General features: G+C 35.5%; 1 protein-coding gene across 2 annotated transcripts; it reads right to left on the reverse strand.

The window, feature by feature from the left end:
- Positions 1-4110: 4110 nt before the first annotated feature.
- Positions 4111-13290, reverse strand: LOC120086843 (nucleotidyltransferase). Of its 2 annotated transcripts, XM_039043651.2 has the most exons (9): positions 12590-13269; positions 12174-12440; positions 11197-11385; positions 10266-10358; positions 9961-10143; positions 9773-9875; positions 9488-9673; positions 6060-8512; positions 4111-5545 (listed from the first exon to the last, which is right to left on the reverse strand). In XM_039043651.2, the coding sequence occupies exons 2-9, from the start codon at positions 12405-12407 to the stop codon at positions 4964-4966; spliced, it is 4023 nt and encodes a 1340-aa protein (XP_038899579.2). In that variant the 5' UTR covers positions 12408-12440; positions 12590-13269; the 3' UTR covers positions 4111-4963. The 2 variants fall into 2 exon arrangements, with proteins under 2 accessions (XP_038899579.2, XP_038899580.2); XM_039043652.2 differs by having other exon boundaries at positions 4111-5542; positions 12174-13290.
- Between the last annotated feature and the right edge of the window lie 1286 nt (positions 13291-14576).

Consider the following 14576-nt stretch of genomic DNA (forward strand, 5'->3'; position numbering starts at 1 on the left):
TTAAGTTCAGAAAATAATTCATTTGTAAAATATAGTAAATCAGTTACCAGATGCATTTATAGATGCTAAGAAAGTAACTAAATCACTTATACCAACTGCAAATGTTCTGTCGAAAATTAATATCCCAACACAGCAAGTCATCATTAATGAATTTGGAACATGCCAGAAGCGTGGTAGACCCATGGGTTCCAAAGATAATCCTCGAAAAAGAAAAATAATTAATAGTAAAAACACTTGGTTGAGGATGTAAATACCCATACAGAATTTCTTGACATGACAAGTGGGGAAGTGAGGTACCTAAAGATAATAATAAGATAATAATGAGATTTCAATAAACTATCATGACAGGAAAAGATGAACCAGACTCATGCAATTATTGATAACATTTTGTTGTTGCTCTTGATATTATATCTGAAAATGAGGATTCTGAACCAAAATTCGTTGAAGAATGTCAACATAGAAAAGATTTGCTTCAATGGAAAAAAAAACAATCAAGGTAGAATTAAACTCACTTTCAAAACGTCAGGTTTTTGGACCAGTAGTTCAAACACTAGAAGGTGTCAAACATATGGGATACAAATAGGTATTTGTGAGAAAAATAAATGAAAATAATGAGGTCACAAGATATCAAACAAGACTAGCTGCACAAGGTTTTTCATAGAAATCTGATATTAAATATGAAGAGACACATTCTCCAATGGTGAATGCAATTACACTAAAATATTTAATTTGTCTAACTATGTATGAAAATCTAGATATGCATCTTATGGATGTAGTCACTGCATATTTATATGGATCTCTTGATAATGATATTCATATAAGAATCCCATAAGGATTTAAGATACCTGAAACATATAGATGAAATTCTCAGGAATTGTATTCAATAAAATTATAGAGATCACCACATGGAGTGAAACGATTAGGACAGATGTGGTACAATCACCTGAATAGATATTTGTTGACAGAAGGATATCAAAATAATCCTATATGTCCGTGTGTTTTTATAAAGAAATCACAATCAGGATTTTCTATTATAACTATATATATTTATGACTTAAATATAATTGGAACTCCTGAAGAAATTTCAAAGGCAATATAATATCTTAAGAAAAAATTTGAGATAAAAGATCTCGGAAAAACAAATTTTTTTCTTGATTTGTAAATTGAGCATTTAGCAAATAGGATATTTATTCATCAGTCAACTTATACGGAAAAAATTTTAAAAAGATTTTATATGGACAAAGCGCATCCATTAAATATTCCAATGGAAATCCATTCATTTAATACAAAGAAATATATATTTCAATCTTCAGAAAATAATGAAGAACTTTTTGGTCCTAAAGTACCGTATCTTAGTGCAATTGGTGAACTTATATATCTTGCTAATAATATAAAACCAGACATTGCATTTTTAGTAAATTTATTAACTAGATATAGTTCTTCTCCTACAAAAAGACATTGGAATGGAATTAAGCATATACTCCATTACCTCCAAAGAACAATCGATATGGATTTGTTTTATTCAAATAAATCAAATTTTTATCTAGTTGGTTATGCAGATTCTGGATATTTATATGATCCACACAAAGCTAGATCTCAAACAGATTATCTGTTCATATATGAAGGAATTGCTATATCATGGCGATCGGTGAAACAGTCCATAATGGTCACTTCTTCAAATCATGTTGAAATTCTTGCAATTCACGAGACTAGTCAAGAATGTGTATGGCTAAGATCAATGACTCAGCACATTTGTGAAACATGTGGTTTGTCTTCTAATAAAAATCTTTCAACAATATTACACGAAGACAACATAACTTGCATAGCCCAAATCAAAAGAGGATATATTAAAGGAGATATAACAATGCATATTTCACCTAAGCTTTTCTACACTCATGATCTTGAAGAAAATGGCGACATCACTGTACAAAAAATTTGTTCGAAGGATAACTTGACAGACTTATTTACGAAGGCTTTACCAACTGTAACTTTTGAAAAATTGGTGCACAACATTGGAATGTAACGACTCAGAGATCTTAAGTGATGTTTTCGTGAGGGAGAGTAAATATATTGTATTCTTTTAGGAGTATATATTATATGAAATATGTACTATTTTTCCTTCACTAAGGATTTTCCCATTGAATTTTTCCTAATAAGGTTTTAACGAGGCATTAGGGTTGGCAACGGGGCCAGGGCGGGGCGGAGGAGAATTCTCCACCCCGAATGGCAGGGACTGAGGCGGGGATTTCCCCGTAGGGGCCCATTCCCCTTTTTCTCTTTTGTTTCCCATGGAGACTTTTTTTTTTCTTTTAATTTTTCCCCTAAAATTCTATTTGATTCGGGCTTGGACACTTTAGTTGGACTTAGATTGGACTAAATTAAAAGTTTTATATATATATTATATATATATATATATATATATATATATATATATATATATATATATATATATATTCATTTATTTAAAAATGTAATTGAAGCGGGGTCAAGGACGAGGATGGGGTGGGGGACCCTCCCCATTCTCAGTTCAGTGGTCCCCAATTTGACTTCATCTCCAATTAAACTAGGGATTCCTAACCTCGGACCCAACCCTGCAGGGAATTTTGCCAATCCTGCGGAGAATTTTACCACCCCTGCGAAGCATATTTCTTATGTATATGGGCATCTAAGGGTGAGTATTATAAATATTATAAAAATAGATGTCCAATGTTTCAAGTTTTACTTTCAGTGGGTTCAAAAGCTTTTGACGATTTTTTATATTTGGCTTGCTCAAATTCAAATTTCTATAATAATTTTAACAAAAACTGGTATAATTCAACAACCCATACCCATCCATATTTCTTTTTTTTTCTGCAAAGAAATGACTTTTTAAAAAATACTTTGATATTTTTTCTTCCTTCATCTAGTGTTAGGTGTGATTGTGTATACTAAGAGCTAGAGCAGACAAAAAGAAAAAGGAAAAATAAAAAACCCACCTAATTTGAGAAAAAACATATGAAATTAATAATAATTGACACTTCATTTAAAATTTTGCCAATTCAGCCTATTATTTCACTTTTTCGTTAATTGACTAACGGTCAAATTTATTTATGGACCATTTAGAAGTATTTTCAAACCTGGGAGATTAAATGTTCATTTTGGAACTCTAGGGACTAAATAGACACTAATCTTAAACTTCAAGGACCAAAGATACATTTCTTCCCAACATTTAACTTGAACTTCCCTAAAATCAACTCGTGTAATATTTAAATAACACAAATAGCATGTCGGGTTTCTATAGCACTTCTTTGTTTAGGGATGTGGTGGCTAGGTTGGAGAGCTCGTGCGAGCCAGTGGGTTTGTCAGCAGTCATCATTGTTGAAGAAGGTAACAACAAAGGAATTGTAATTTCAGAAAGAACGGAATTGTAATTTCAGATTGAACCCCGACATAACACATAATTAACTCGAGAATCATTTAGAAGCATTTCCCAATCATTTAAGTAATAGAGATCAAATAGACATTAACCTATATATCGTATTAAGTTAATGTCTATTTGATTTCTATACTTAAAAATGATTCCAATGTGATCACCAAAGTTTGAAATTAATGTCTATTTGGTTCTTGAAGTTTAAAAAAATATATATTAAACTGACGAAATTGAAAGTTAGAAGACCTAGTTCAAAATTTTCAAGTATACGAGACAAATTGGCACAATATTGAAAGTTCAATTTAGAAACCCAAGTGTCAATGTGAGAAGAACTCAACTTTACCCAACATGTTCAACTCAAAAAACAATAATAATAGTAAATAATAATGATAAGTAAAATCTAAATACAAGAATAAAGGCATAGATAAATCCGCAAGGTTTACCGACCATGATATGAATTTACATCATCTAAAGTGAGTTAAAAGCACTCCATATATTTTAGTTCTGATCGAATAAGATGTAGCATTGAATTATAATTTTTCAAAAAAGTACTAATTTCCAAAACAGATCGTTGTTATAGAAAATTAACTGCGAAGTTGTAAAATCTCATTTCACAAAGATAAACTAGAGATAACAAAACACAAAGTTGTAAAGTATTCCCACATCATTTATGCTCAAAATTTATGGTACTTAAAAAAAGATTTGAAGAAGCAATTGCAGTTTAACGCTGCTGTTGGTGGTGCTGTCATTGCTATTCTGTCAAAGTAGGTAACATCATAATGTGCAAAGGAGTTTAGGAGTTTGTAATAATAAGAAAGAAAAAGGCTATTACAAAGTGAAGTGGAGTGAGACTCTAAATTGGGAACCCTAAAATGTAATGTATTTTTGTGACAGAATTCCATGGAAGCAAATCGTGTTGTAATGACATGGGGGAAAACACCCCAAATTCCAACCCAAATGATTTCTACTTTTCTAACTTGATTAGTTATAAACCGTATCTAAACCATAAAATGATCATCATCTTCTAATCGCCCGAGACCCGCGACCTCCTTCCTTCCTTCACTGCCACTTTCTGTCCCTCTCTAAATGGGATGGATTCTGCTCTTTAATATACATACAAACTACTGCACGCCATTGATTTCTCCATCACAACATTTTCTTCAAACCACTTTACGACACGAGGATATAAATGACCTTTCACTTTCAGAGACCTCCTCCCTGGTTCAAAATGCAATAGGCTAACAACCTCAGCTTTGACCAAAAGTTCCTCTGATGGCCCTTGTTTGCCAAAATAAAACCAAATTCCCAAATGTGCATATCCTTGGGAGGAATAACAGTCAAAGAGTTGGGGTACGGGTTCCCTCATATGCATATTTGTTCATACAGGAATTGAGTTAAAGGGTGCATGGCTACGGCTCGGGAGATGCTGCCAGCTGCTAGTAGAATCAATGAATTCAACCGACACAGCTCGACAGTGTCATGATGGATCTTTTTTTCAGTTGACGCTTTCCTATCTTGGAAAATAGTTCGGTCGTGAAGGAAATTAAGCTAAGGCTACCTCTGAAGATGAGGTGAAGGAGGTTCTTCGAGAGAAGTCCGTTGATTTGAGCTACCATGAAATCTTTGATCCTCGAATGCCCTACTCATTCTTCCTCCCTCGTTCATTTGTGACACATCGTTTACATTAGAAAAACCTACAGGTCCAAGAGATCCAAACTCGAGCTGTTCTGCAGGTGAGCCATACCCGCCATTATGATCCAAAGGATAAAGCATCACAACAGAGGGCATGGAAGGTCCATTAGAAGACACCACGCCTGGATTCATGCTTGGTAGCGGATACATGCCATATGCCATACTAGTGGAACCACTCTGTGAGGAGTTTGAGCGGATCGGACCATTCTGGGATTGGTAAGGCAAGGAGTCGTGCCTATGTGAGCTCCAACCCCTTTCAACACGATTCTCACTAGCAGACAAGCGATCTAACCTGGAATTTGGCTTGTCGACTTGGCCACGGCGACCAGAAGCTCGTGATTTTGAATTGATGCTCCAGTTTCCATCTCTTTCACCATGACTATCACTTCTATCATAGCTGAAGTTTCCTCGTCTGGCATTCTGCCGTTCACGCGTTGATGCCTTCTAAAACAAAGTAAAAGAAGCAAAGTAAGAATCTAGAGAAGAATAACATGCTAGGTTTAACTCAAACCATTCAGAAAGCAAGGAAACACCTTGGCAGGAAACACAAGTAAAAAACTGCTTTGAAACACAAATGCAGAAATTTCAATTAAAGAATATAAAGAAAAGGGAAACAAAAGAAAAACATGTAACCAGCTGATAACAATTAAACTTCTTTGGAACATAACAATAGGAAAGAAATAGGAAAGAAATGGGGTAGGTGTGCCCAGTGGAACCATCAAAACTGCAGAAAAATTAAAGATAAATGTATGACATGCAGAAATAATGTTTGGTTTATACACAAATGACAAATACCAGAACATGATGAGGAAGCATGTAACGAGTGTACAATATTCCAAAATTGATAAATAAATAAGCCGCAAGATAGGAGTTTGAGTATAGGACAGATTTAGCAACTGTCTTCATAAAGTAGCTGAACCAAACAAATCATTTAAATAAGTGGAAGCAGTTTTCTTACAGGATTTGGCAAGTATGTTCCAGTCCCGCTGCGATGTCTTGGCATTTCATCAATGTAATGCTGATATATATTAGGCCTGTTAGAAACAGACTGAAGAGGAGCAACAGGGACTAAACGAGACCCATAACCCAGAGTAAACAAATTCATGTTGGCAGAAAGAGGTCTTCCAGGCCCATCCCATGGAAAACGACCCTGTAGGTAGACAGGAGGTACAACAACAGGTGAAGGATAAATCACGGGTGATGGATGCCGAGAATTTTGGCAAAACCGCCCATATTGCAGATTTTGCCAATGACTAGCAAAATCGCTATTAAGAATGTCAGGTTTGGGTTCTAAAGATTCAATAAAGGAAGTCCCCCTCATAGGATTGGTGAGGGTTAAAACATCAGACTTATTGTGTCCTTCAGACAAATCAATACTCTGAGAAGAATCAGCATTATCCAAGGAGTCCTCGCTGAAATGACTAGTTGAAGCATCCGAAGTTCCTGTCTCTGATGGAAAATTATATACTGGAAGCATTGTAACAAATGGGACAGGTGGCCCTGTAGGATAAAATGCAAAAGGAACCACCCCTGAATTATCGACAGCTCTTTGCCTAGAACCTGGGCCCAAGAGCACAGGAGCAAGAGGTATTAGTGGATCTGACCCAGTTGTATGAGGTGGTTCAAGTCCAGTAATTTGATGCCTTGTGGCATGCATGGATGCTATTGATTGAGGTCCACCACTTATTTCAGCCAATTCAGTACCCAAACTAGGTGAGTGACTCCAATCTCTGCTATCTTCATCAGTCACAGTACATGAATGTTCAGAAACATTTTTGCCTTTCCCATAAGATGGCAGGTCAAAGGTATTTGATTTCCATCCCCGTTTCTCTCTAGATGATTTTGAGGCTCTTGAAGACAACTCATCCCAAGAACTTTCTGTGGCGATCTTGTTTCTTAGGCCACTAGTGTGTGCAACACCAGTAGATGGCCTAAAAGATGATGGTCTGTCATCATAACATGCTTCATTCTCTCTGTCATCTTGATAAGTACTTGTCGTCCCATCCTTCGTTGCAACCCTATTTTCTTTGGCATGCTTTTTATGAACAGCAGCAGTACTGCCAGATACAGACATTCGGAATGAAGGACTAAAGTTAAAACCTCCAGAAGTAGACTGTTGCTTATCATCCGACTGAGGCCCATCAAATCCCCCATTGTCATGCTCAAACCCAACAGTAGAATTCCTATCTTGCTCATTCCAAAAGTCTTGATCGCCCTCTCTTGAATTCATTTCTACAGAACTAAAATTTTCATTGCCTGACTCAATGCCATCTTCTGAACTTGTGGTCAATCCCATGCCAGGAAAATAGTGAGTCAACGGAGAAGGAACAAATCCTTGCGGAAAATGCATATTTGCACCCCAAGGAGTCTCAATCAATGGAATATTGGTGGGTACCATTCCTCCCAAGTTCCTTGGAGCATAGCCCATAGGTGCTAAAACAGAAGAAGGTAATGGAAGAGGTAGGTGACCTGTCGTCAAATTCAGTGGCAGATGAACCTGTCCATTAAAATTATGGGCTGTAGATGATGCCATCAAGTTAACAAGATCTTGCTCCTCCTGATGCATCGCTAATGTCCCTGAAATAGAAGCAAAATCCTCGCCAACAGTCCCAAGGCCAGACTCATCCTGGTAACTATTTGAACCACTGTTGGAATCACCAGTAGCATCAATGCTCTGACGGGTTGGGATATGCCTAACAATTGATGGTTCGTCAGTTGAAGATCTCAAGTGGGTGTCCACATTATCAGATTCAAGGTTCTTCCTCCTGTTGGCATCTGTTCTGTTAGAATGGGCTTTCCCACTTTCAGGAACTCTGTTACGCCTTGATGGAGATGAAACTTCACTGTAGGTGTCAGTCAGCTCTGGGCTAGAACGCGTCCTTGCAAACAGAAACCTTCCCTGTACATCATTCACATGGTTCTCAGGTTTAGCATATCTCTGACTTCTATCTACAAGAATACCTTGACTGTAGATCGTTTCTTTCCTACTATGATCAGAGGACCTTGAGTTGTTTGAGCTGCCAGAACTCCTTTGGGCTTGATTACGAGAAGTCGTCGAAGTGTCATTTCTAGAAGCACTTTCCAAGGGAGAATTACCTTGTACTGAGTTCATAGCATGAGAGCCATGGGACTCTATATCTTGGGTTTCACGAACAGATGAATTCTCATTTCTTTTGCTGTTCGTTTTGTTTCTGAGATTCTCAGAACCATGTAAATGCTCTGGATTTGATAATCTCAGGTACTTCAATTCAGTTTTTGGAACATCAGGGCGTTGGCCACTGCCATGTCTCTCCCAAGTGTTCAAAAAAAATTGATTTAGTTCTCCAAGAATATCTTCTCTAGGGCACTCGAACAATCTTGCCAACCTTTTAGCTCCAAATGCAAATGCACTGCGTATCCTGAAGAAGTTACCTGGGTAACACATGTACCACAACTGAAGTTGCTGCCAACGATTACAAAACAAAGCATGCAGCAAATGAACCATGCATTTTACCGATTAACATGATGCACTTGAGCAAAAATAAAATTTCATATTACCATTCACCACAAGAATGGGAAATAGGGAATCCAATCATCACACAAACCCATTAAAATATTGCTTATTCATTTGAAAGGACAGTTCTATATTTCACTATCACCAATGCCAAATATATCATCAAACACACAAAACCAGGAACAATATATTAGGCCTACAATAGTGAGTTTATGAGGAGAGGTAAAAAGGGAAATCTACCAAAATGTTCATGATAGAAGACTGTGTGCATCTGTAGGGAGGGTGGAAAGAATGAGGGAAGAAGGATTGTGTGGGTGTCTGTGTTGCGAGTGAAGATGAATTCTCAAATTAGCCTAGCAAGTTCTGTACAGTGCTCGGTTCACCTCAATCTTTCTAATTAACAGCTTATCATAATATCAACCTTCTAACTTAAATTAGAACAGAGATGAAACCCTACTTAAAAGCTTCCAAGACCCAAATGATTAGTATCCATTTAGGGCTTAAAAACTTTTCGCACCCTCACCAAGTGCTCCAATATAAGATTTCCAGTTATTTAATATATCACCTGTAAAGCTATAATAAGAAATTCCTTTTAAGAAGTACAAAAAGTTGTTACTGAAAAACAGTGGAACATGGTCAGGTCAAATTCAAACAAATGAAACACTAAGAAACTTAAGAATTGAAACTAAGCCAGAGTCGAGGCCCAACCTTCAATAGCATGGTAATGCCTAGAAATACTAACCATCAGTCAGTCAGAAACTAGAAACTACTGCCCATGATTAAATTATTTTTTTCCAGTGGCACCATTAATGGCTTACTACAAGAAATAATTATTTCTACACTGTTGAGAACAGATTGGTAACAAAAGCTCAAAAATTTTAAAATTTATATACCTTTACTTACACTACGCCCAAGGTTGTTGTTAACACGCAAAGGATCTATTACATTAAAATGTTTAGAAACAAACGGCTGCCCTTGATTTTCTTGGCCCCCAGGAAAAACAGCATATACTGCACTGCATGCTTCAAGAAATAACTTGCTGAGAAGTAATTCACCACCATCTTTACGCGGAGGTTCAGCTGTAGAAATCCCGAACACATTAAACAGTGGCTATACCCCAACAAACAAAAAATACTTTTCAATAGAATAATTATTAATTTATCTGCATAGTAATGTACCTGTCACATCTGGTAGGGAACTAATAGGTACAGGACCCCATAGACTAACACAAAAATTATCCCAGTCAAACTTGCTAAAGAACTCTAAAAACCGATAAAGAACCTGAAATGCCAAACAAAATCTTTCATGGATTGGTATATGGATAAAACCTAAAAAACAAATGGAAGAGAGTAGATGTAGTAGTAACCTCAAGGGGACCAGCAAAGGAATTGTTGAACACGTGAAATATGTAGAGGACCAACGTTTCCAAGGCATAAGTAGATATAAGTCCATGGTGTGCGCCCAATATCCGACTCTCATAATAGCACCAAGCTTTGATCAATATAATACTACGCTTGAATAAGTGGTTTTGGTTTATTAAATGATCAACCTACAAAACAAAAATAAATATGACCAATTGAAGATATGATTATATGAGTATCATTCTAAAAAGTTATACTTATAGCTGTTGAAAGGGGTTAAGAGCAGGGCTAGTAAGGAAGCACTACTCACCTCCTCCAGAAAACAAAGGGTGCACAATCCCCCTAGCTGATCAAATGAGATGTCTACAACTATATTTTCCACCAGGCACTTGATTATCTTAACCTGCAAAATGTACAGATAAAATATAAGAAATTAACTTAAAATTCATGTGAAATATCAAGTGTATTGGTAGTAGTAACAACATAGAATTACACACGGAAGCTAGCTAGTGAAAAAATATTAGAAGATCCTACTTTAAAACTAATAGTTATAGTCATAGAAGGTAACTATAATAGTTATGGGAGATGGAGAAGAACCTCGGAGAGACAATGGCTCAATACATGTCCATAAATACCATGGTTTAACAACACCAAAAAAAAAATGTAACACCCTCTTAAGCCATGTTTATGAAGAAACCCTAACATGCAAGAACATTAGCAGAATCATCTAAAGCATCTGCTAAGTTACAAAATATGGAAATTGAACATTCGATTGTAAATCAACATAAAACCCTATCAAGCTACATGGATCTCCTTGTGAACTGTGAAGACTATGTAGCAATAAATATATTTAAGACTGAAAGAAAAGAAATGAGAGAGAAGATTGTTTCGCAAAAGTACTAAATGAGCACTCATTGACTAATAACCATTCACTACATATAAATCGTGACATTTTCTTCCACTTGGATTATTGTATCAGCAGAAGGGATAAAATAAAATGGTGTAAAAATGTGTTTTACATGAGGATAAGCACAGGTAAACTACACGCTTTAACACGATACCAAATAATATTTCAATAATTTAGAAGGTTGGAAATACCTCATTGTGTTCTAAAACTACATAAATGCTCTCTGCGGTCTAAGTAAAATAAAGTAGTAATAGAATAAAGTTGGAAGCAGACAAGAAATTAGAAAACTAAGATAAGTCCATAAGGGGTAATATTTATGTGATGGGAGACCAACCTCAGCTTTAATGTATTGAACTTCTTTTACACGAAATTCAGCATTCTCATTCTTCTCCTCACTTTCAAGCATATCCCGAACCTGATGGGCCCATGTCTCCTTCAAATTTTGGTTCTTGCTAAATGCTGTTAAGTCAATGTCTCCATCAGGCAAATATGTTTTCAGGGGAACAGACCCAAAGGTGAACACCTGCACATTGTCGTCGAAATTTGAGCAAAAATAACAGATCGAATAGAAAGCATAACATCTTGTAAAAAATTTACAATTATCAGTAACTGTGGAATGGAAACAAAGCCATGACATAACAAAATGAAACCCAATTACTCATAATTATTTTATTAGATGAGGCATGCAAGATAGACATAGGGAAGAAAGCACAACACTTGCCCTCCCAAGGTCAAGAAGATTACATAAATTCTCCCCAATTGGCTCGAGTTAAAAAAAAAAAAATAAGGGTGATTGTGGAAGCTCAATTATCCATTATCAAAGTCAAGTCCAAAATTTCCTTTCCTCAAGTGCATCTGTTTTGACGTTTAAGTATGGTAGTAAAGCACATTTTCTTTTCCTGAAATAGAGAATAACATTGTTCCTTTGTTTCATCTTCCAAAGCAACTTGTTACAGAGAAATGTAAAATTAACACACCAGCCCATTTGACTTGAAGACTACATACTAACCAAGATTAGTCAAGAAAGTCGCATCATCTTCATGAGCTGACCCATATAACACAAGGTATTGGTGCAATATGCACAAAAAAAAACTACTTCAAAAATATAACTAAATGAGATCTTCCAGCACAATGTCTAGATATCATTTAACAGCATATGAAATATTGACAAGCAAACTCCTAATAACAACTACCAAGACATCCAAAAGAGTGTAGTGATGAACTACAGTGCTTATTAGCCATAAGAGATATATATACACACACATTTCCCAATAGCGAACAACAAAGTGGGGGGTTTAAATGCCATTGCACCTGGCAAGGGAAGCATTTCATGATCAGCCGCTGCACATAGTCTGCAACAGCATTTCGCCGCTCTTCAGAGGGTGGATTGGGCTGAATGCAGGCAATAAGCTCGGCAGTTCGCTCCTCCGCCTTCGACCATCTCTCGGAATCAAGCATTCGCATGACCGTAGCTGCCTCATCGGGCAAAAGACCGTTGGGCAAAAGCCCACTTGGTGGCTGTGCCCACCCCTCATGTTCGCCCATGCAAGCCTAGACTTTCCCACAACTCAAGTAACACTACAACGATTAGACCCCCACAAGAAAAGAAACTATATCACTTCCTCCTTTATCCAAAAAACAAACCAAACGACAAGTACAAAAAAGAAATAGACTAATAGGGAAGAGGGCAACTAAAGAGATATTGAAATTTGAGAATTTCCCCAAACCTTTTGATAAGGTTCTTGTCAGTCAAAAAGGAAACTTTGAGTGCTGGAAGAACCAACCAAACGCGATACAGTTCGTTCCCCTCCGGATTCGTTCGCGTTTGAAGTTAAAGATTGCCAAAAGCATAAGCAATCCAAACAAGCATGGAACAGAGTTGAACAAAATCTCAGGATCCCCCAGTTAAAAATCAAAATTCGAAGAAGAAACAGAAACCCAATAAAGAAAGAGGGAAAAGAAATCAAGAAACACCCAAATCTAATCTAACGAAAAGGGTGGATGGAAACCCTAAAGAGGGCAGAAATGGAAACCCTAGAAGTAGTTTACAGAAGAGGCGGTATAATGAAACCCCAGAACACAAAAACTAAAGCAATCCCAAAAATGCAGGAAGTGTGGGGGAATCAAAAATGGAGGTGAAAAGGGTTGAAGAAGAAGAAGAAGAAGAAACAAGAAAGTTGGGGCATGAAAGTAGAGGGAAATGAATGCTGAAGAAGGGTAGATCAAATACAGAAAATGAAAAATAGGGTTTGTGAGAGCGGAAGAGATAAAAGAGAAACAAGAAAAAAGAAGAAAGAAGAGAATCAGAGATAGTGAGTTAGGGAATTGGAATATGGGATTGAAGAGAGGAGGCGATAAAGAACGGTTTTGACGTTGAAGGAGGATTGTAAATTTGAGGTTTTCCCTCAAAATTTAATAAATAAAGAATGAAGAAAAAGAAAAGAAAACAAATCTCAATTTTCAAAATCCCCTTTTTTCCATTTTTCCAATTTCATATTTTGTTTTTGAAGAGAGAGAGACAGATAGAGAAAATGGTATGACAGAATCTCAAAGGTGAGAGAAATGGAAGATTATAAATATATTATCAAAATTCAAAACCAACCATAGCTCTTGGGACTTGCTATTGCTAATGCTAATCCATTTGTCTAATTTCCATTTAGTCTTTCAACTCTAACATCTTATACTTTCAAGTCATATTTACTAAATTGTAATAAAAATTTAAACATTTTATTGATGGATGAATCGTAATATGCCAGAATTACAAATATAATTGAATTACTTTTGATCACGTTTACTTGTAATTATAAATGCATCACATTTTACGATTATTTTGATCCTAACGATAACAGTAAAATTAAAAATAAATGTGACAAATTCATACTTTTTATATTGTTATAATAACAATATATATAGTGGTAAAGGTGGTGGGTGTCACGTAATTTTCAAGACGACCCCACAACTCATTTATATTACCTAAAGCAAGTAAACAACGTAATCAAGTAGGACCCACTTTTTACCTTGTCATTGATGGATTACCTTTGAACTATTGTACACGTGGCCTTGGTACTTGAGTTTTGAGTTTGATTTTAATTTAGCCAATAAGTTTTAAAATGTCACAATTTTATCTAGATTTGAGTTTTGTTTCAATTTGGTCCCTAAATTTCAAATTTTACATTTTAAACCTCGACATTTTTACTAAATATTCACTTCAATCTTTGACATTAACATTGATTAATTAATTTTAAATAATTATGAAGTAAAATTTTAAAATTATTTTTAATAGTAATGAAAAAATAGTAAATTTTTTTTTAGTAAAAAATAGTAAAACTTAATCAATTATAATTCTTTTTAATTTTTTTAAATAATTAATAGACATTAACTTCAAAAAAAATTAATAGATATTGACATTAAGAACTAAAAGTAAGTATTTAGTTGAAAATTTTCTTTGCAAAAAGAAAAAGTATTTAGTATTTAGTAAAAAATTGAGCTTGACGGTAAATCTTGAAACTTAGAGACCAAATTGAAACAAAAATAAAAATACAATAATTTAAAATCAAAGGACTAAATTTAAAGTAAACTCAAAACTTAAAAACTAAAAATCTAACTAGTACTAGGTGGATGTTAAAAAAATCATTGATTGAGGCCCTCATTTCACTCTAAAATAGCTCATATCATTCAAATCTCCTCATATGCTACATATACCCACATTTGTTA

The sequence above is a fragment of the Benincasa hispida genome, chromosome 9 (assembly GCF_027475165.1).
Source record: "Benincasa hispida cultivar pf3 chromosome 9, pf3_genome.v1.1, whole genome shotgun sequence".
NCBI lineage: Eukaryota > Viridiplantae > Streptophyta > Magnoliopsida > Cucurbitales > Cucurbitaceae > Benincasa > Benincasa hispida.